Here is a 22,729-nt window from a genome sequence, read left to right as displayed (position 1 = left end):
AGGCGTGGGCCAAAGCGGATTTCTTCGGGCTTCGTGACCCTGAAGCCATGCGCCGCTTCCTAGCCATGAGTAACTATTGCTTTGGCTACTCTGACTCTGACGACGAAGGTACTTATGATCCCACTTGTGAGTGCTTCCACATCAGACTCGGGATGCCGAGCACGGGCGATGAGGATGAGGGGGCAGGCAACCATACTCTGCTTTGCCAGGGAACGGGCGATGCCATGCCCTCATGCATTGTCCCACTAGTAGCACGGAACGAGAACCTTGCCCTCGGACAATTTCGATGCCTAAACCTAGAGCGGCTCCGTGAGCTTTAGGCCAAGGTCGAGCAAGATTGACAACTTCTACAACAGCTCCAAGACACTCTCGAGCAGGAGCAGCAGGGTCACGGTGACGACGGAGGAGCCTGGCGGTGGGCTCGCGATGTCCACCACCGCATCAACGATGACAAAGGGGGTGACCATCCCCCAATCTTCAATCACGCTAGCCAGAATGTCATAGCTACAGCGATGCTAGTCCGCACGATGCCCGAGCCCTCTACCATGGAGGGGCGACGGGTCCACAGCGAGCTCCGAGATCTCCTCGAGACCGCCGCGGTGCAGTAGGCCGAGAGTTCCGCCTCCCGATCACATGGAGCCACCTCGGACCTCCCCTTGGCACCGCATTGGTAGGATAGGGAGGCCTCGGTTCGTCCCAAGCCCGCTCGGGTGCCGACAATCAACAGGGTCCCCTTGCTGCATGACCGCCTCGACAACCGATGTGAGGCATGGGACGACCATGAGGTGGTCAGTAGGCGACGACGCCACAACAATGAGGGTCCTGCCCATGGCTACCATCCACACCGAGGCAGCCGCTACGATAGTGGGGAGGACCGCAGCCCCTCTCCTGAACCACCTGGCCCCTGAGTTTTTAGCAGGGCCATCCATGGTGCCTAGTTTCCTGCCCTATTTCACCAACCGGCCAACCTCACGAAATACAACGACGAAACCAACCCCGAGCTTTGGCTAGCCGATTATCACCTGGCATGTTAGCTAGGTGGCATGGACGATGACCTGCTCATCATCCACAACCTCCCCTTGCTCTTGTCAGACTCAGCACGAGCCTGGCTCGAACACCTTCCTCCCTCACAGATCCACGACTAGCGTGACTTGGTTAGGATCTTCATCAGGAATTTCTAGGGCACATATGTGTGCCCTAGAAACTCCTAGGACCTTAAGAGCTATCGCCAGAAACCAGATGAGTCTCTCCGAGACTTCATCCGACGCTTCTCCAAAGAGTGCACCGAGTTGCCCAGCGTCGGCGACTCAGAAATCGTCTAGGCTTTCCTCTTCGGCACCACCTACCGGGACTTGGTCCGAGAGTTAGGCCGGAACGTGCCGCGCTTGGCTGCCGCACTCCTCGACATCACCACCAACTTTGCCTCGGGCGAAGAGGCAGTTGGAGCCATCTTCCCCACGGATGACGCCAATGGGAAGTGGAGGGACGAGGCCACCAAGGCCTTGGCTCCCTGCCTCCCCAGGGAAAGGAAAAAGGGTCGCCAGGGGAAGTAGGAGATCCTCGAGGCTGATTTAGTCGTGGCCATGGAGCGCAAGAATCCCCGAGGCCTCGGGGGCCCTAGGCTCTTTGACGACATGCTAAAGAAGCCCTGCCCTTATCACCTAGGCCCGGTGAGGCATGCCCTCGAGGATTGCACCATGCTCCAGCATTATTACGCCAAGCTCGGGCTCCCCGATGATGACGCCAAGAAGAGGGGCACCGGCGACTAGGACGACGACAAGGACGAAGGGTTCCCCGAGGTGCACAACGCCTTCATGATCTTTGGCGGACCCTCAGCGTGCCATAAGGCACGCCAGCAAAAGAGGGAACGCCAAGAGGTCTTCTCGGTTAAGGTGGCCACTCCCCAATACCTCGACTGGTCTCGGGAGGCGATCACCTTTGATTAGGATGACCACCCCGACCATATCCTGAATCCCGGACAGTACCCACTCGTTGTCGATCTGATCATCGGCAACACCCGACTCTCCAAGGTGTTGATGGATGGAGGCAGTGGCCTCAACATCCTCTATGCCAACACCCTAGAGCTCCTAGAGATCGACCGGTCGTGGCTCTGAGGTGACGCCACGCCTTTCCACGGCATCATGCCGGGGAAACGCACGTGACCCCTCAGATGCATCAACCTTCCCGTTTGCTTCGACACCCCCTCCAACTACCATAAGGAGGTCCTTACCTTCGAGATGGTTGGGTTCAAGGGAACCTACCATGCCATCCTAGGGCGGCTGTGCTATGCCAAGTTCATGGCGGTCCCCAACTACACCTACCTCAAGCTCAAGATGCCGGGTCCCAACGACGTCATCATGATTGAGTCCACGTATGAACATGCATATGACTACGACGTCGAGTGCATCGAGTACGCCAAGGCTCTCGTGGAGGCCGAGACCCTCATCGTTGACCTTGACCGACTCGGCAGCTCGCTGCCCGAGCCCAAGCATCGAGCTAGGACTTTCAAGCCTGCGGAGGCCGTCAAACTCGTCCTAGTCGACCCCACCTGCCCCGACGACTGGGCGCTGAGGATCAACGCCACACTCGACATCAAATAGGAAGCAGTGCTCGTTGACTTTCTCCGCGTGAATGCCGACATGTTCGCATGGAGTCCCTCGGACATGCCAAGCATACCGAGGGAGGTCGCCGAGCACACCTTGGACATCCGAGCTGGCTCTAGACCGGTGAAGCAGCACCTACGCCGATTCGACGAGGAAAAGCGCAGGACCATCGACGAAGAGGTGCAAAAACTTCTGGTGGCCAGATTCATCAAGGAAGTATCCCATCTAGAGTGGTTAGCTAACCCTATGTTAGTCAAGAAGAAAAATGGGAAGTGGAGGATGTGTGTAGATTACACCGATTTGAATAAAGCCTGTCCAAAAGTCCCCTTCCCATTACCTCAAATCGATCAAATCATTGACTCCACTGCAGGATGCGAGACCTGGTCTTTCCTTGATGCGTATTCTGATTACCATCAAATCAAGATGAAAGAGTCCGACTAGCTCGTGACTTCTTTTATCACACCATTCAGCATGTACTGCTATGTGACTATGCCTTTTGGCCTTAGAAACGCAGGGGCCACATACCAGTGGTGCATGACCTAGGTCTTTGGCGAGCACATCGGGCGAACTATCGAGGCCTATGTGGATGACATCGTGGTCAAGTCCAAAAAGGATGAGGACCTCATTGACGACCTAAAGATAGCCTTCAAATGCCTTAGAGAGAAGGGCATCAAGCTCAACCCCAAGAAGTGTGTGTTTGGGATCCCCCGAGGCATGCTCTTGGGATTCATAGTCTCGAAATGTGGCATCGAGGCCAACCCGGAGAAGGTCTTGGCCGTAACCAGCATGGGATTAATCCGAGACCTCAAGGGAGTGCAGAGGGTCATGGGATGCCTTATGGCCCTGAGCTGATTCATCTCATGCCTCGGCGAAAAAGGCTTGCCTCTGTACCGCCTCTTGAGAAAATCCAAACGCTTTTCTTGGACCCCCGAGGCCGAAGAAGCCCTCGCCAAGCTCAAGGCACTGCTCACCAATCCTCCCGTCCTAGTACCGCTAGCCAGGGACGAGGCCCTCTTACTCTACATTGCCACAACGACCCAAGTGGTCAGCGTGGCCGTGGTAGTGGAGAGGCAGGAAGAGGGGCATGCTCTACCCATCCAATGACCTGTTTACTTCATCAGCAAAGTGCTCTCCTAGACCAAAACGCGCTACCCCCACATCTAGAAGCTGGTCTACGCCATAGTCCTGGCCTGTCGCAAGCTGCATCACTACTTTGAGTCCCACCCAGTAACCATGGTGTCATCTTTCCCTTTGGGAGAAATAATCCATAACCGAGAGGCCTCAGGTAGGATAGCCAAGTGGACCATCGAGCTTATGGGGGAAGCCTTGACTTTTGCACCTTGGAAAGCGATTAGTCTCAGGTCTTGGCCGATTTTGTGGCTGAGTGGACCGACACCCAACTGCCACCTGCTTAAATTCAGACGGAGTGCTGGACCATGTACTTCGACGGGTCCCTAATGAAGATCGGGGCAGGCACATGTTTGCTCTTCATCTCACCCCTCAGAGTACACATGCGCTACATAGTTTGGCTCCACTTTGCTGCCTCCAACAACGCAGCTAAGTACGAAGCCCTCGTCAACGGCTTACAAATCACCATCAAACTTGGGGTACGGCGTCTCGACGTCCAAGGTGACTCATAGCTCGTCGTCGATCAAGTCATGAAGGAGTCAAACTGCCTCAACCCCAAAATGGAGGCGTACTGCAAGTTGGTACGTCACCTAGAAGACAAGTTCGATGGTCTCGAACTCAACCACATCGCGTGGAAATACAACAAGGCCATAGACGAACTGGCAAAGATGGCGTTCACACGGGCTCCGGTCCCCCAAACATCTTTGCTAGAGACCTCCACAAGCCTTCCATCAACTACACCTCGGCAACAGAAGAGGGCCCACTAGCTGAACCCACCATAGGGCTCGACGCCCCCTCAGCCACCGAGACTCCTTCAGCTGAGCCCGAGGTCATGGAAGCCGACATGGAGCCTCCCCAGACCGACCAGGACATGGACTGGCGAATCCCGTTTCTTGATTGGCTCGCTCGGGGAGAGCTTCCTAGTGATAGGACCAAAGCCTGGTGGCTTGCGCGACAAGCTAAAACTTATGTCCTCTGCAATGGCGATTGTATAGGCGAAGTCCATCTGGCGTCCTCCAATGATGCATCACCACCGAGGCAGGCCAGGCCCTACTTTAGGACTTGCACGTGGGGGCCTACAGGCACCATGCGGTGCCTTGGATGCTCATCAGAAACACCTTCCGCCAAGGGTTCTACTAGCAAATGGCGGTTGCTGATGCCACCAAGTTAGTACGCTCCTGCGAAGGATGCCAGTACTACGCATGGTAGACGCACCTCCTAGCCCAGGCCCTCCAAACCATCCCCATTACATGGCCATTTGTCGTGTGGGGGCTCGACATGGTTGGGCCTCTGCAGAAGGCCCCTGGGGGCTACACCCATCTGCTGGTAGCAATTGATAAGTTCTCCAAATGGATCAAGGCTCGCTCGATCAATCAAATCAAATCCGAGCAAGCGGTGCTGTTCTTCACGGACATCATCCATAGGTTTGGGGTTTCGAACACCATCATCACCGACAATGGGACATAGTTCACCGGCCAAAAATTCCTGACATTCTATGACGACCACCACATCCGTATGGCCTGGTCAGCTGTAGGACACCCAAGGACAAATGGCCAAGTAGAACGTGCTAATGGCATGATCCTACAAGGCCTCAAGCCAAGAATTTACAACCGGTTAAAGAAGTTTGGTAAGAAATGGCTCACCAAACTCCCATCGGTCATCTGGAGCCTGAGGAACACTCCAAGCTAAGCCATGGGGTTCATACCTTTCTTCCTGGTCTATGGAGCCGAGGTTATCCTCCCCACTGACTTGGAATATGGTTCCCCGAGGCTACAGGCCTACAACGAGCAAAGCAACCGCACCACCCGCGAAGACACCCTCGACCAACTGGAGGAAGCCCAAGATGTGGTGCTACTACATTCGGCCAAGTACCAGCAAGCCCTATGACGCTATCAGGCCCGGCACATTCAAAGCTGAGACCAGAAGGTAGGTGACCTAGTGTTGAGGCTAAGGCAGAGCAACAAGGGCCACCACAAGATGACCCCACCGTGGGAAGGACCATACAATGTCGCCCAAGTGCTGAAGCCCGAGACCTACAAGCTAGCCAATGAGAAGGGCAAAATCCTCACCAACGCTTGGAACATAGAACAACTACGTCGCTTTTACCCTTAAATTTCCAAGCATTGTATACATTGTTTCTCGAAATACAATTAAGAAGCATTCTTCAGTTGTTCTAATTCCTCGAGAAACCCCCCGAGCCCCATCACGGGCCTCGGCAATACGATAACATCACAAGGGAGACACAGCTCTGCTTCTATAGAACTAAGCCTCCCTTAGGGGCTAGATGGGGGACTCTCCCCTAGTCCCACGCACCATTTTTTAGTCGTTTTTTGAAAAAATTCCTACGCCAAACTCTCTAGCACGCTCTGACGAATCGGTTGTGAAAAACCCAAGGACCGAAAGTCTATCTTAGGGCCAGAAGGCTGGTAGAGTCATGAGATGGCCTACACCTCTAGGCTATGGCACTCCCTCACCACCTTTCACCCAAGGGGCGGCTTAGGTTCCAAAGTGGTTTTTTTTTGCAAAAGACATCTAATCAGAGACAACAGAGGGCAGAGGCTCAGAAATACAAGAAAAATGATTAAGAAGCACAAGTACTTTAAAAAAGGCCTCGACGGCCACAAGCGTTACGATACAAAGTTAATCCCTATTTTATTTACATGGCCTCTTGGGCCCAGGTCAAGGCTCAGGGCCTCCAGCATCGGTGGACGGTGGGGGAGGGACCACCTCCTCTTTAAACAGCTTGGCCAGCGCTGTGCTAGGGCCCTCCGCTGCCTCTATCAGCTTCATGACCACCTCATCGGCCTCCTCATCATCGTCGGGCAGGACGTAGCCATCGCTGATGGCCTAGAGGTCAACACCGATGTAGTGTGAGGCGATGACGGCCAGCGCGTGCTTAACACCCATGTGCAGCGCTCCTCGGAGCTGCTCGCGCACTTGGTCACTCAACGCAATCAGATGGCTCCTAAGGGAGCTGCCTGACTAAACCCCCTCGACCTCTAGGGCCTCGTAGGCGGTATGGGCGGCACCTTTCAGCGCGTCGTGCTCCCCGATCTCGGTCTCAAGCACCGCCTACACCGCGATGGAAGCCTCGACGGCCCGGGTGACCTCCGCCTCCAACTCTACACCACATGAAACAGGATGGGGTTGAGCGCAAAGGAAAACAAGCCAAATAGGGATGGAAGCCTATGGGACTCACCCTTGGCCTTCTGCTCCCAGCATCGGGCCTCGACCCGAGAGGCCTCGGCTCTCTCCCTCCAGCGTTGGGCCTTGACCTAGGAAGCCTCGGCCTTCTCCTTCAGGCGCTAGGCCTTGACCCGAGTAGCCTCGGCTGCCCTGGAAGCCTCGCTCCCTAGCTCTGAATCACACCAGGGAGTTAGGGGCCGAACACAAGAAAAATAAACTAAATAAAGGGAACAAGACTCACCATCAGCCTTTCCCCTCCAGACCACAGCCTTGGTCTGGGAGGCCTCAGCCACCATAAGGGCCTCATCCAAGGCGCCTTTCGTCAGCTAGTGCGCACTCTGCTCAGCCCCTAGCTGCCTAGCAAGGACCTTGCCCGAGGCTGTGGCTTCTTCAGCTCGGGACCTGAAGGCATCCCGATCACCGGCCACGCAGGTTAGCTCCTCCTCCAACTCCTTGACCCACGCCGCCAGAGGGGCGACCTACTCCTAGGCTGTGGCTGCCTCGACCTTTGCATTGACACAACAAAGGCAGAGGTCCTCCACCTCTGCGCTCCACGCCGATAGGAGCTCGTTGGCGCCGGCAAGCAGGCCATTCTACCACTGAAGCTGGTCCCAGACGTCCCTCTCCCACTAGAGAAAGACTGACTTCCCAAGGGACCGGGTCTCGAGCTCCTAGGTGAGCAGAACAAGGGTCATTCACTACAAGAAAACTTGAAAAAAGACGACACTGCATGAGAAAAGAAAGCGTGAACCTAGGCGACTCTGGGCAGATTGTCGGCCACCACGGACAACGCCGTCCGCAGTGACCGCTCCGCCAGCTAGCGGTATTGCTTGAAGGTGTCCTAGTGCCCACCCTCGGCCGTGTCCTCGAGGGCATACAGAGGCTCCGCCTTAGGGTCGTCCTGGCTCTACCACATGACATGTGGGTGATCCCACCCACGGGGCTCGGGGCATACCCACGCGAGGGCTGAGCTTCCCTCGCCCGGGGTCAGAACCGGATGTTCCACAGCACCGGCCACCTCGGTGCCGACCACCTCCTGCGCCTAGGAAGTATTGTCGGAGGAGATCGGATGGACCTCCGCCTCCCGGGCGCTCTCCCGCAACGACGGCGGGCCTTGAACCGAGGGTGCCACCGAGGCCTCCGCTGCCTTCATCTCCACTTCTTGGGCCGATAGCCTTGCCGCGATCACGTCGGCCTTAGTGGTCCCGGGGGCTTTGGCCTCCACCATCGTGGCCTCGGTGGTCACGGGGGCTCCGGCCCCCGCCGCTGTGGCTTTGGTGGTCCTGGGCGCCCCGGCCTCCATCGCCTCAGCCTCGGAGACCCTAGGGGCCTCGACCTCGGTGGCCTCAGCAACTGAGGGCACCTCAGCCCCATCTGACTCACGAGCCTCGCCCTCATGGGGCAGAGGCGCTCCCTCCCCCATCTATGTTGGGGTCGCCTCGGTAGCCCCTCCTTAGGTGACCGGCTCCTTTGGGTCGGCCCTCGCTGACGCCGCGCCGCATTGTATGGCGGCTTGCGCCTCCGCTACCTAGTGGGTGATGGAGCCAGGGTTCATCTTGAGCACCTTAAGGGGCGCCAAGGTAGGCACCTCGGCAGGTCGCTTCCGGCTAAGGACAAAACACTTGTAGGGTCAGCATGAAACCAAAGAACGAACGGAAAACGCCATGGCTCTGCCAAAAATACGCTTACCTCGAGCGGGGCTACAACCGCTTCGGCACGGCGACCCTCATCTGCAAAGGTGGTGGTGGCGGTAGAGGCACAGCCTCTGTATCCACCAGCGCCGGTAGGTCCTCGACGGACCCCGATGCCCCCTCGGTCCTCTGCGGGGGTAGTTGCATCGCCCTCGCCGCAACCTGCTCCACTGCTGCCGTCGATCCCACCGGGCTGATGGCACACTTTCCTAGCGCCCATGCCTCGGGCGTGTCGGCCTCGGCCCTGAGGCGGGCGATTGCCGACCCCGGGGCAGTTCCTCCTCCTCTTTTAGGGAGTGCCAGGCTGCTTGTCGACGCCCCGGGCACCGTCTCCCCGATGTTAGGGAGATGGTCCAGGGGACCCCACCCCATCTTGCCCTCGTCATCTCTGTTCGAGTCGTCTGTTGATAGCGACGGCGACAGGGACGCCTCCAATAGGAGACCGTCCTTCCTTTGCTGCCGGCGGCACTTGTCTAGTTCCTCGCGCCCAAGGATCTTCTTCGTGCGCTTCGAGAAAAGGCAGAATGGGGACGTCGAAACGGCAGGAATCGACGATGAACCGACCTGATAAAGAATCTCAGTGGTGGTGGCGGCTGCCCTCATCGTGAGCGCAATGGTGGCCCGAGCGTGGGGTGAGTGAGTGGCCATGGTGGTGGTGCTACACGTGGGTGCACGGATGAGGCGGCCAGAGCCAGTGATGACATGCGGTGGCCGAAGAGTTGTCATGACAGTGATTAGGATTAGGAGGAGGAGGCGCTGATGGCGTGTCCATGGTGAAATCAAGGCATGGTGGTACGAGCATGGGCGCATGGGAGTAGGCGGTTGTGGTGTTGCAGGCGAGAGGTGGCCCGAGCTGGTGATGACGTGTGGTGGCTGGTGGTGGCGTGGCATAGAGGTTCAAGGGTGGTGCAGCGTACGGATGCAGGAGAACACGGGCGTGGGTAGTTGCCAAATGGAGAAGAGGTAGTGTGGGCCCCACGTGTTAGTAAGAGTTTTGAAATAGATTGCACAAGATTGTTGTGACTAGACGCGCCTTTGGAACGACCTGACGCTGCATCCTTAGAGTCAGGTCACATACAGAGAGCACCAAAAAGGCTCTCGAAGCGACCTGACACGTCCGTTTCTAGATGATCAGGCGCTACGTGGAGTCTGGTCTTTTTCCAAGAAGCACCACTTAATGATAAGACGTAGCATCATGTGCAAATCGAACGTAGATGGGACACTGTTCATGCGTCAGTTCTCTTGAGCACTGAACGACCGGATGCAGCAAGCAATGAGTTCGATCCTGCGTCTGGTCCTTGTTCTGTAGCAGTTCCTCCTTCTTCCTTCACGGCGCTTTCTCTCGACCAAGGTCCAATCCAAATAAGAGCCAAATAACCAGCTAATTGGAACTGGTATGAGAGACCTCGCTAAGACCCTCAAGATTGTCAAACTATCTTGCCTTTGGCTATAATTCTTTTTAGAAAAATAGGCAACAAAAAGGGTGAGGAGCAACATGTGGCCACACAATAGGGATTTTAATGTAACACCCTAGGTGTTAGCCTTGCATAAATTGACTTGCATTGCATGAGCATGAGCATCAAGCATTCATATTTAAGCTTTTACAATTGAAATATGTGTTTGAAACATTTGCAACATTGCTCGTTATTTCATGTTTCCATGTGTATATGCATATGATCATGAGTGAATACATGTAAATGGTTTATGTGAGTCACTAAAACACATTAGCTACACTTAGGTTAACAAATGGAACATTGTTCATGAAGGTCACCTTTCATGATCAAGTACTTAAGTGATGTTATATGTGTTGACCTAGATAGCCCTATGTGTGACCAATGCATGAAATGATTGTGTGACCTTGCAAATAGCTTAAACATGTTTAGAAGATCATTATGAACAACTTTGGTATTCATGGTTAGGGTCAATTTGGTCACTAAGCCATAGTTTGAATGTATACCATCATTAAATGTAGCATGTTTGACCAAGTTTGAACTATGTGCTAGAGACCTTACATGGAAGTGGTCACTAAAGCAAAGTTGTAGTATTTGGCAAGAGGAACAACTTTTATTTTTTTGGGTCATTGACCGGTTTAGCTCCTAACATGCTTGAATTAGGCTCACAAAAATCATCAAATCACTAATTTTAGTACTTAGCAAATTTTTCTAACTTTTAAACCCTGACAGTGCTGACAGCCCTACTTTGGGAAGACATAACTCGAGTTTGGTTGTGAGTTAGCACATGATCCTTTAAGAACAATTGAAGCTGGTATGTAGAGCTACAAGTTTGATTTAGATCATTGGCACTAATTCCTCTTGGTTTGGGAGATCAAGCGCTGCCAATTCGCGCTGTTAGACAACTCACGAACGCTGATGGATGACTTAATTGAACGGCTACAGTGACCGACCGCCAGCAGAGCTCGCGTGCCACGTGGAGCTGAGGCAAGTCACGCATCACTGGCGCCCTGCCCAGTGCGGCCAAGCTAGGCCAGAGTTGGCTTTATCACCCTAGCGCTCGCCCGCACTGCCCCGCGCTCACATTTCCTTTTCTAGCTTCCTCCTTTGCCATCCGCAGCAGTCGCCGCAGCACCGAACTCCTGCCATCGCCCTTGCCAATGCCAGCTCACCCTCGCTGCTCCTCCATCACTGCAGCCACTTCACTACCATCCCCAAGTCTCACCGCATCTGCCCGTGCTCGCTGACCGCGCCCGGTAAGCATCCGTGCCACGCTTGACCTTGCCGGAGTATCACCGCCGAGCCTGTCACCGTGGCTGGAGCGCCTCCGTCCACCATTGGCTGTGAGATCTTGTGTGTTAGGTTCATCTTGGTTAGTAGATGCTTGTCCGTGCTTTAGCTTGTGTTGCCATGGCCACCACTGGCGTAGCGTCGTCGTCTAGCTCCGCCGAGTCGCCATGGTCGCCGCCGTCGTCCTTCGTGCTGTTGATCCGCCCGCCTAGATAGCCCAACGTGTGCGCCAGGTCGAGGAGGTCGTCGTAGTGTAGGTGTCGTCACCGGTGAAGCTTGCCGTTGATGAGCTTTGGCCGCACAGCGTTGAACAGCGCCGCCTCCTCTGTTTTACCGTCACTGACACGTGGGTCCCGTCTGTCAGCGGCTCAGTCTTGAAAGCTAGTGCATTTATTTTCGGATTTACATTCAACTTTGAAAATTTATAAGTAGAGTTCTAGAGCTCCAAATTTTGTGAACCAAATTTTGTAGTGTTCCTTAGGAAGTGTAGTATTTAGTAAAATATGATATTAGCATTTTCAGTAGAGTTTTTAGAGGATTTAAATTGAAAATTGAAATGTGTTTTTGAAGGTATGTAAACTTGTTTATTTTATATCTAGAGTTTTTGTGCTCCACAAATTATGAAATTTATGTGGTGAGCTATTCTTGACAAGTATAAGCTGTGGTAAAAATTTGAGGGTCAGTGCATGTATGGATTTGTAGTTATAGATTTTCATTTTATAATTAGGTAATCTTTGTATGAATTTTTATAAATTATTTATGAATCCTATATTCATAAAATTTATTGGAGGTTGTCCTAGTACCATATGGATGTTAAGAAAAATATAAAATATGTTGCTTGACACTTTTCACTAGAGCTTTCTATTTATGCTATTTTAAGCCTTTCTGCCTTGTCATTTTTGCATAGGATGTTTTACTTGGTAAAATAGCATAAAATTTTTACAGTAGTCTTTTGGTAGCATTAGTAAGGCACTGTAAATTTTTGAGGATTTATGATGTACATTTAGTATATATTTATTATTTAACGTAAGTATCTAAATAAAATAATAAAGACATTTAAATAAATAGTTTGGGCTTTACCATTATATTTTCTTGAGTATATTTGGTATGCTTGCATTGTTGGTAGACTTTGTGTTGTTAAAATTTGAATGCTTACATGAAGTAAAAGTATTGTTGCTTTATAATTCGAGTTGGGAGGGTTTTCGGACAGATTCTGTAGTTTGGTGTGTTGCATAGTGAAAATGATGTTTGCTGTAAAAATGGTTAATAACAAAGTTGTAGATAACTTCTTCATGTATCTTGTGTTAAAGTTTCAAGACGATAGACCAAAGGGTTTAGGAGTTATAGCTGTTTAAAGTTAGTATTTCTGAATTGCTTGCTCTCTAGAATTTCTGGACAGCACTGGATTAATTGTCTATTTTGGGTTAAGATAAATTGTGAATTAGCTTTTGATGATTAAATAAGAGTTGTAGACAATTTTATAAGATTTACAGAAAGTCCAAGATCATAGCATTTGGATAAGTAGAACTCCAGTTATGAGTAAAACAATTAGCTGTTGTTTGGTGGTGTAGTACATGAATTGTGAAGTGTTTGATTTAGTAATTAAGAAGAGATATGCACATACTCAGTAAAACGTGATACACTTATATTCCTTAAACAACATGCTGTTAAGAATACTTACAATAATGCATTCATCATGTATCATCCGACTATACTTGTCAACATATATGCATTCGCAATATCTTATGCCATATTCATGCATCTAGGATCGTCGGAGGAGATAACGTTGCTGGAGTTCGACGAAGTAGAGGAAGAGGACCAGCAGGAGAATCCTCAAGCCACAGCTCCTGAAGGCGAGGAGCAGAACCTAGAAGAGCTTCTAGAGTGCCCTGATCACTGCCCCACTTCCTTTCTGAAAGACAAGCCCCAGAGCATTCTAAGTCTTCCAGTATTTTACCAAATATTACTCAAGTCCTTATGATTGATGCATTAGGTTATAAGAGTTGAATGTAACCACTTGATGCATATAAATTCCTTGTCCAGAATACTACCTTTAACTCTGTATAGGTCCAGGATCGAATATATGCTTAGCCATGCTTAGACCGGTAGAAGTCGGGTGATTTCCTATCACCTGCGAGATATAGGTGGATACCGAAGCACGATTAGCTATATTTGCTATTATGGAAAAGAACCATGGGGTGAAAGTAAATCGAGGCTAGGCGGAGTCTATGTGTAGGTTGACTCATGTGATTCCATCTGTGCTGATCAAGGACCGTACCGTTGTTGAAATTTCTGACAAGATTGAACGCATGCCTATCACTTAGCTGGCCGGATAACTTGTTCTGACCACGAAGCTAAGTAGCTCAACTCAGGCCGGGCCCCGTTCTATTGTGCGTTCCTTGCAGGGAGCTAGACTAAGCCGAAGGATAGGCTAGGCCTGAACGTCCTGGCATTTGGTGTCCCTGATTGTGCGATGCGGTACAAACCCGCGAAATGTGGACCTGAGTTGTACCAAAGGTGACCTAAGGCTACTAATGATCTGGTCTGCCTGGGTTTGTGTTAGGAATAAATTCCTAGCTGGTTGAAATTGATTCGAATCGCCGTCTCCAGCATCGTAGTAACTGTGTTATGGAACATGATGGTTCGAATAAATATGGAATTACAATACCTGCTATGGTTACTATTGTATGCTATTAAAATGATATACCACATGTATGGCACATGATAGTTGCTAATTTAGATATGGATAGTCATAATTAACTTGATAACAAAATTATAATTGTATAATTTAGTTAATTGCTTTTTATGCAAAATGTTGCCAAGCTACATCCACTTATACAGCCTTGCATGATCCTTGGAGTCATTTTATTTTTGGTTTATGACGGGTAAGTCTAGCTGAGTACCTTCTCATACTCATGTTTTTATTTCCCATTGTTGCAGATGGTACTGTGTATCATGGTTATTGCAAGAGTTGCTTCTATCCCGCTATGGATGAGGAGTAAGCCTTGGGTAGGCTTCTTTATTAATCCCTCTACATGCTTTTGTGGACTGTGATCGTATGTTGGCACTGTATTAAACTATGTTAGAAACTTTACTTTCAAACTTAATTTGTTTCCGCTTTTATCCATTAAACTTGGTTTGTAATAACTTTGTTTCATACTCTGATGATGGAAATGTATCTGTGAACTTTATGTAATATGTGACATGTATGTTGAATCATGTACGATCTTGGTTGTTGTAAATCATTTATCGAGACCCGTCGTGGTATTTGACGGACTATCGGGTTTATATGGGTTCAAGTATGACAGTGCGACTGCTTACGGGCTGCCATTGTACTTGTACTCTTATAAATTGGTCGGTTCTACGACATTTAACCATTAGAAGCTTCAAATGCTCTCCCTATTTTTGAACGAACACAGTGGATGCTCAAAACACAACTAAAAAGAAATTACAAAGCAACACACATGCATATGCAATGCAATACGAGAAGGTAAAGCTAGTTGCCGATCAAGTTTGATCCAAGGTTAAGCTTTTTCACACGCTTTACGACTATTATCTTAACAATGTTAGACAAGCCCTAAGTGCATTACTAAAAATTAGACATGTTTTATATTACAATGCAATGTAAGGGACAACACAAGCTCAATTTTTTGTGAAGTTACTTAGGTCAAGCATAATGAGCTCATTCCTCAACCGACAAAACGTAGCCTCATCTAGCGGTTTTGTGAAGATATCCTCCAATTGATCCTTAGCCCTTACACCTTCTAGTGATATATCATTTTTAGCAACATGATCTCTAAGAAAAGTGATGACGGATATCTATGTGCTTGGTGTGAGAGTATTGAACCGGGTTATTAGTAAATTTTACCGCGCTCTCATTGTCACACAAAAGAGGTACCTTTTCTATAAATACACCATAGTCTAGAAGAGTTTGCTTCATGTAAAAAATTTGTGCACAACAAGCACCCTCGCCAATGTACTCCACCTCAGCAGTGGACAAGGCAACACTATTTTGCTTATTAGTGGTCCAAGACACTAGTGATCTACCAAGCAAGTGGCACCATCCGGATATGCTTTTTCTATCAATTTTGCAGCCGGCATAATCCAAATTAGAATAGCCAACTAGTTAGAATCTAGCTCCTTTGGGATACCAAAGACTAATGCTTGGTGTGTGCTTAAGGTACATAAGGATTCTCTTAATAGCAACTAAGTGAGCTTCCTTAGGACTAGCTTGAAATCTAGCACACATACACACACTAAACATGATGTCAGGCCTAGATGTGGTTAAATATAATAAGCTACCAATCATAGAGCGGTAGAGAGTTTGATCAACCGATTTACCTCCCTCATCTAGGTCGAGATGTCCATTAGATGGCATTGGTGTCTTGATTGACTTATATTCATCCATTTTAAACCTCTTGAGAAGATCCTTGTATACTTTTCTTGAGAGATGAAAATCCCTTCTCTCATTTGATTGATTTGAAAATCAAGAAAGAATGTAAGCTCTCCAATCATAGACATCTTGAACTCCTTCGACATCAATTCACCAAATTCTTTGCAATAGTCTTCATTTGATGAGCCAAATATGATATCATCAACATATACTTGAGAAATGAAGATCTTTCCATAACCTTCTTGGTGAATAGTGTGGTGTTGACCTTCTCAATGGTGAAGCCCTTCTCAATGAGGAAATCCCGAAGATGCTCATACTAAGCTCTTGGGGCTTGTTTTAGCCCATATAGCGTCTTGGACAACCTATAAACATGATTAGGATATTTAGGGTCTTCGAACCTAGGAGGTTGATCAATATGGACTAGTTTATTTATGAAGCCATTTAAAAACACACTTTTAACATCCATTTGATATAATTTCATTTCATGATGAGATGCATATGCAAGAAGGATATGAATAGCTTCAAGTCTTGCAACCAGTGCAAAGGTCTCTCCAAAATCTAACCCTTCAATTTGAGAGAATCCCTTTGCAACTAGCCTTGCCTTGTTCCTCACAATGATGCCTTGATCATCTTGCTTGTTGGGGAATACCCACTTTGTTCCAATAACTCTTGCATCTTGTGGTCGCTCTTCAAGTGTCCAAACTTCATTGTGGGTGAAGTTATTTAATTCTTCATGCATGGCATTTATCTAATCTGGATCTTGAATGGGTTCTTCTACATTCTTAGGCTCAATGCAATAAACAAACGAGTGATGTTCAATAAAGGAAGCAAGTTTTTGAGAGCGAGTCATTACACCCTTTGAAGGACTCCCTATGATGAGATCTTATGGATGTGCTTGAAGTATAGGAGAATTTCTTCTATCAACCACTTGAGGAGGAGGTTGTGGAGCATCAACATCTTGAGCTTGTGCCACCATTTGGTCATGAGAGACATAAGTATCATTATTTTCTACTCTCCCATCTTTATCATCATCTTGTGGCACATTTAATGAAGAGGGTGGATCAATCACTTATACATGATCTTCATCACCTTTGGGTTTGATGTCTCTAGTTGGAATGTTCTTCATGGTCTCCCTCAATGGTTCATCACCTACATCATCAAGATTCTCATGTGCTCCTTGGGAGCCGTTAGATTCATCAAATTCCACATCATATGTTTCTTCAATCAAGCCAGTGGCATGATTAAATACTTGATATGCTTTGGACTTTAATGAGTAACCAATAAGAAAACCAATATCACATCTTTGGAACTTCTCTAGGTGTTGCCGCTTCTTGTAGATGTAGCATTTGCAACCAAACACCTAGAAGAATGAGACGTCAGACTTCTTCGCATTAAGCGACTCATAAGGTGTCTTGCCAAGAAACTTTTGAAGAAATAGGAGGTTGGATGCATAGCATGCGGTGTTGATAGCTTCTGCCCATAAATCTTGCGGTGTGTCATACTCATCAAGCATTGTTCTTGCAAGGGTGATTAGTGTCTGGTTCTTTCTCTCTACTGCACCATTTTATTGAGGAGTGTAGGTTGCGGAGACCTCATGCTTGATCCCAACTTCATCACAATATGCTTCCATGTTTGTGTTGTCAAATTCTTTCCTATTGTCACTTCTTATCTTCTTGAGCTTCACTTCAAATTTATTTTATGCTCTCTTGGCAAACTTCTTAAAACATGCGGCCACTTTGGTCTTGTCATGAAGGAAGAACACCCAAGTGTATCTATAGTAGTCATCAACTATCATAAGACAATAGAGATTGCCTCCCAAACTCTTGTAAGTTGTTGGTCCAAATAGATCCATGTGGAGAAGCTCTAGCACTCTTGTTATTGACAAGTAAGGTTTGGTTGGATGAGTGTTTGCAACTTGCTTGCCGGCTTGACATGCACTACAAAGCTTGTCCTTATCAAATTTCACATCATTCAAACCTCTTACCAACTCATTTTTCATTAACTTCTTGAGTGAGCTCATTCCAACATGTGCAAGTCTTCTATGCCAAAGCCACCCAAATGATGTTTTAGTGAATAAGCATGTCTTCAAGTTTGCATCTTCAGAGGTAAAATCCACTAGATATAGGTTATTATATCTAAAGCCCTTGAATATAACTTGATCATTATCTTTCTTTGACACAACCACTTCCTTCTCGGTGAACAAACATTGAAAGCCAAGAGCACACAATTGACCAACGAATAGCAAGTTGAAGCTCAATGAAGCAACATATAGCACATTTGATATTGAGTGATCATTTGATATTATAACTTTGCCCAACCCTTGTACTTTGCCCTTTGAATTGTCACCAAATGTGATCCTTTCTTGACCATCAACTTCTTCATCTAGTGAGGTGAACATACGAGGATCACCGATCATATGTTGAGTGCAACCACTATCAATAACCCAATGACTTCTACCGATCTTGTAGTTCACCTACACACACAAGAGATCAAGCTTGTTGTTTTGGGACCCAAAATTGATGAGGGCCCTTGACTTTCTCAACTAGTGACTTAGCAACCCAAATTTGCTTAGGCCTATTCTTGTTGGGTGGACCTAAAAACATGACTTTTATCTTTTCACTAGAATCCTTTCTAAGCATCTATTGAGCATTAAAGGCAAAGGGTCTAGCATGCTTGAACAAAGGTTGTGGTGGTGGAGTTTTACATTCATGAGCAAAGTGACTTTCTTGTCCACACTCGAAGCATCTCTTTAGCTTAGGCTTTGACTTGTATTGTTGTTGATATTGAGCTTGAGTTTTCTTCTCCTGATTTGCCAAGAACCCAGTACCACTTCTATCCATCTTCATCACAGTGTTCATAAGTAGCTCACTTTGGAGATATTAGCCTCTTGTGAACTTACTCAAACCAGTCTTGAGATGTTCTTTCTCTAACTTGAGTTTCTTGTTTTCTTCTCTAAGTTCATCATGATTCTTCTCCATCTTGAGTCTCTTATTCTCTTCTCTAAGCATCTCATTCTCGAGAGTCATATTATGATCATTGTCAAGATTCTCTATCACAATTGTGTTGGTGGTTGATAGCTTTTCAAGATCCTTCTTGAGCTTTTCATTTTCATTCTTGAGCTTGACATAATCATCATAGTTGTTGGATTCAACCACTTTTTTGCCTTTGCTACTAGAACCTTGCTCAATGCTCTCAACAATCAAGTCATCACATGATGTGGCTATATCAATCTTAACAACATTGTTAGTAGCATCATGTAGCTCATTGGACAATAACTCATGAGAAAGAACAAGATTGTCATGATTAATCTTGAGATTGGTGTACTCTTCTTTTAGCAAGTTGTAGCTAATGGTGAGCTCATTGTGTATCTCCTCAAGTTTATCATATTTTTCTCTAAGCTCTCTTTTAGAGGTTTTGAGCTCCTTGAGTTTGGATGACACAATTTTATTCTCTTCTTTAAGCTCATCATTAGTTTTTTTAGCTATGCCATACTTTGCTAAGAGTGAGTTATTCTCAAGTTCTAGCTTCTCATTTTTAGCTCTCTTGTCTTTCTAATGATTTTAGTGTATTGGTTTAACAATTTTACAATATCATCATAAGAAGGTGATTCAAATTCATCATCACTATCACTACCATTCTCATCATCATTAGCATTGTCATCACCACTACTATTATCATCGTTTTGTACCTTTTGTTCACCCTTGGCCATGAGGCATAGATATGTAGAGGATGATGATGGCGGTGTCGGTGGAGATAGTGAAGAACCAATCACAAGAGCGCCCACCTTCTCCTTCTCATTTTCACTTTCATTGTCGGATGAGCCACTTGATGATTCAATGTCCATGAGCCAATCACCAATAATATAGGCCTTGTCATTCTTCTTCTTGTTGTGAAATTCCTTCTTCTTGCCATCTTTCTTCTTGTATGGCTTGTTCTTCTTCTTCTCATCATCATCATCATCACTTGAGTCATCTTTCTTACCCTTGTACTTGTCTTTCTTGGGTTTGGGGCATTAATGAGCTAGATGACCAAGATCTCTACAATTGTAGCAATCCATTTTGGAGATGGGCTTCCTTCTACTACTAGTGAAGAATTTCTTCTTCTTGCCATCAAACTTGACACCATTCTTGTTTAGCTTCTTAAGCATCTTGGCGGTTCTTCTCACCATGAGACCAAGGCTTGCATCATCAATCTCATCATCACTTGAGCTATCATGATCAACTTTTGCTTTGCCCCTCTTCTCTTGGTTACCCTTGAATGCCAAATCTTTTTTCTTGGTGGAAGAAGAGCCATCTTGTAGAGTGATGTGCATGTACATCTCATGTGCATTGATCTTCCCCAATATTTAAGTTAGCATAGTGGTGGAAAGATCACCTTGAAGGTTGGCAGAATCCTTAGGTTTTGGGAAGCCTTGTGAGGTGGCTCTAAGCACTCCAACATCTAAAGCCTCTAGTTACGCCTCCATGCGAATTTTCCAATAAGGAAAATCATCTCCCTCAAAGACGGGAGGGGGTCAATCTCCATGGGACATCTTGCTCTAGGCGGTTAAGCCTAATTTAAGGAGCACGAGGCTCTGATACCAATTGAAAGGATCAAGATGCCCAAGATGATGGTGAATTGGGCTAATTCTAAATTTCTTGTAATAATTAAGCCCCACACTTAGCCCATTTCTATTATTTTACCGCACAAAAGTTTTGCACACTAGGTTCCAATACTACTCTAGCATGACAATTCTAAGAATATAAAGACATGAATTGAATTTCTCAAATGTAAATGCTCAAGGTAAAGAGAAGGAGAGGAACACGGTGATGTTTTTTTGAGGTATCAGAGAGTCACCACTCCCCACAAGGTTTTTGAGGTAGCTCCCCCTTGATCTGCGCAAGGATCAAGTGCTCTCTTAGGCCGATATCACTCCATCGTGGTGAATTGCCCACAACTGCTCACACCATGACTTGGGTCATCCACAAGCTCCGCTGGATGATCACCAAGCTTTCAATCACCACTGTGTCGTCTAGGTGATGGTGATCACCAAGAGTAACAAGCATGAACTCTCACTTGACACAACCAAGCCTAATGACAAAAGTGGATGCACACTTGCTACTCTCTATGCACTAATGAGGTCCTTAATCATGGATTAGCAAATCTCAATCACCCTACTAGGCTCTTGCTCTCCCTTTCACACCAAATTATTTCCTTAACTGAACAAATGGGCAAGAGAGCTAAGTTAGACGAGTAGGAGGAGTATTTATACTCCCCCAATCAAAACATGACCATTACTATCCAACTCAGCAGTTTTTGGGGCGATCGGACGCACCGGTCGATGTGACCAGACACGTCCGGTCAGTATACCACTAGCCAGCATCGAAATATGACCGTTAATGTTCCCTGTCCACCTGACATGTTAGGTCAACAAAAACAGTCTCTGGACACTCTGTAATGTCGACCAGACTTGGCACCTTGTGCGTTCGGTCACATTTTGTCCCTGCGTTCGGTCCTTAGTCAACAGCGGGTCCATGCTGCTATGGTTGGTCAGGACTTACTCGTCTGATCCTTTGCCTGCACCTACGTCTAGTCATCCTTCTGCCCCTGCAACATGTGCTACACTGCTCACCGGACGCGATAGCCATGCATCCGGTCCAGCGTTTGGTCAATGTCCAAGTCTCCATTCACTTCAAATTCGATAACTTTTGTGAACGGCCTCGATTTCAATTGACATGTGGACCATCCTTGAGCTACCTAGTGCTAAGTTTGATAAGTGTGCACCACACTTAAATCATTAGTCTCACCTAGGTCAAGCTACTAGTCCATACCCCCTTAATAGTACGGCCAAAGGAAAAACAAAGTCCTAAAACTACTCTAAGTGTCTCTCCAACGCCAAACGACACTTAGAACTAGTCCGTCCTTAACCTTGTCGTTCCTCCTTTGAAAACCAAAACAATTTCCATCGATAGGGGCATGAAACCCATAATTGCCCAATCAATTACCATTATCATGACCTAACTCAAGTTGTCTCTGCAAAACACACATTAGTTACAGTAATCTTGTGTCGTCATTAATCACCGAAACCCAACTAGGGGCCTAGATGCTTTTGGGTGGGATCTTAGGCCTTGGTTAACTAGTGCACCTAATGTTTTGTGCATCATATTCATGAAAACTTGAGATAAAACTTAGGATTGGGCCATGAGGACTTAGCTCTGAGATTTAGGAACTATGAGATGATGAAAATCCAATTAGAGGCCTAGATGCTTTCAGGTGGGATCTTAGGCCTTGGTTAACTAGTGCACCTAGTGTTTTGTGCATCCTATTCATGAAAACTTGAGATAAAACTATGAGATGACGAAGACCATGAGAAGAGACTGCACATCTTGCTTTTCATCTTTGAAGGACGTCAGCTTTTTCAAAACAGGAGAGAGTGAGCAACCTGCCAACCTAATCATGAAAGTTTAGTGATAATCCTGCATGGGTGAGTTCTTCACATTCTTGTTGGTTTCAGTCAGGCTTATTCAATCAGCCAACAGTGTTTTTCTCTTAAAAAAATCAGCACCAGCCAGTCTAAACCAGCACCAGCACCGACCAGCGAACAGGGTGCTTGTTGCGAAATGTTTTTGCTGGTATTGATCCGGATATGTGACAATTTTTTTCTTCGGAACTTTGAAACGTGAACGGTGATTAGTTGGAGAATGTGCTAGAAATTACTACTAATAAGCAGACCACAAATAGACCGAAATCCATATGATAATTCCTACCCGAGACGCAGCAGGTTATTGCAGTTTTAAATTAGAGGTAGCACCATTTTTCAAGGCCCAAAAACATCCGAGGAATTGGCACTAAATGTCGGCAATTGATATCAAATATGGTAAAAGCCGTTTGTTTGTCAAAGATTATTACCAAGAAGTATCAAGAAGTATCATGGAAAGTATCAATGTGCACAGAAGCTGGGCCTCAGCTTTTTGTCAGGACGCAGCAGCATGCATGCGTGGTTTGTGG

General features: G+C 47.3%; 1 protein-coding gene across 1 annotated transcript; it reads right to left on the bottom strand.

Moving 5' to 3' along the window:
- Positions 1-7,959: 7,959 nt before the first annotated feature.
- On the bottom strand, positions 7,960-8,340 carry LOC136454616 (uncharacterized). Its single transcript, XM_066454983.1, has one exon. The coding sequence runs from the start codon at positions 8,338-8,340 to the stop codon at positions 7,960-7,962; it is 381 nt and encodes a 126-aa protein (XP_066311080.1).
- Between the last annotated feature and the right edge of the window lie 14,389 nt (positions 8,341-22,729).

This window comes from Miscanthus floridulus, chromosome 5 (genome assembly GCF_019320115.1).
Source record: "Miscanthus floridulus cultivar M001 chromosome 5, ASM1932011v1, whole genome shotgun sequence".
Lineage (NCBI taxonomy): Eukaryota > Viridiplantae > Streptophyta > Magnoliopsida > Poales > Poaceae > Miscanthus > Miscanthus floridulus.
The sequence above is the reverse complement of the archived record's forward strand: the minus strand, read 5'-3'. Positions and strand labels throughout refer to the sequence as shown.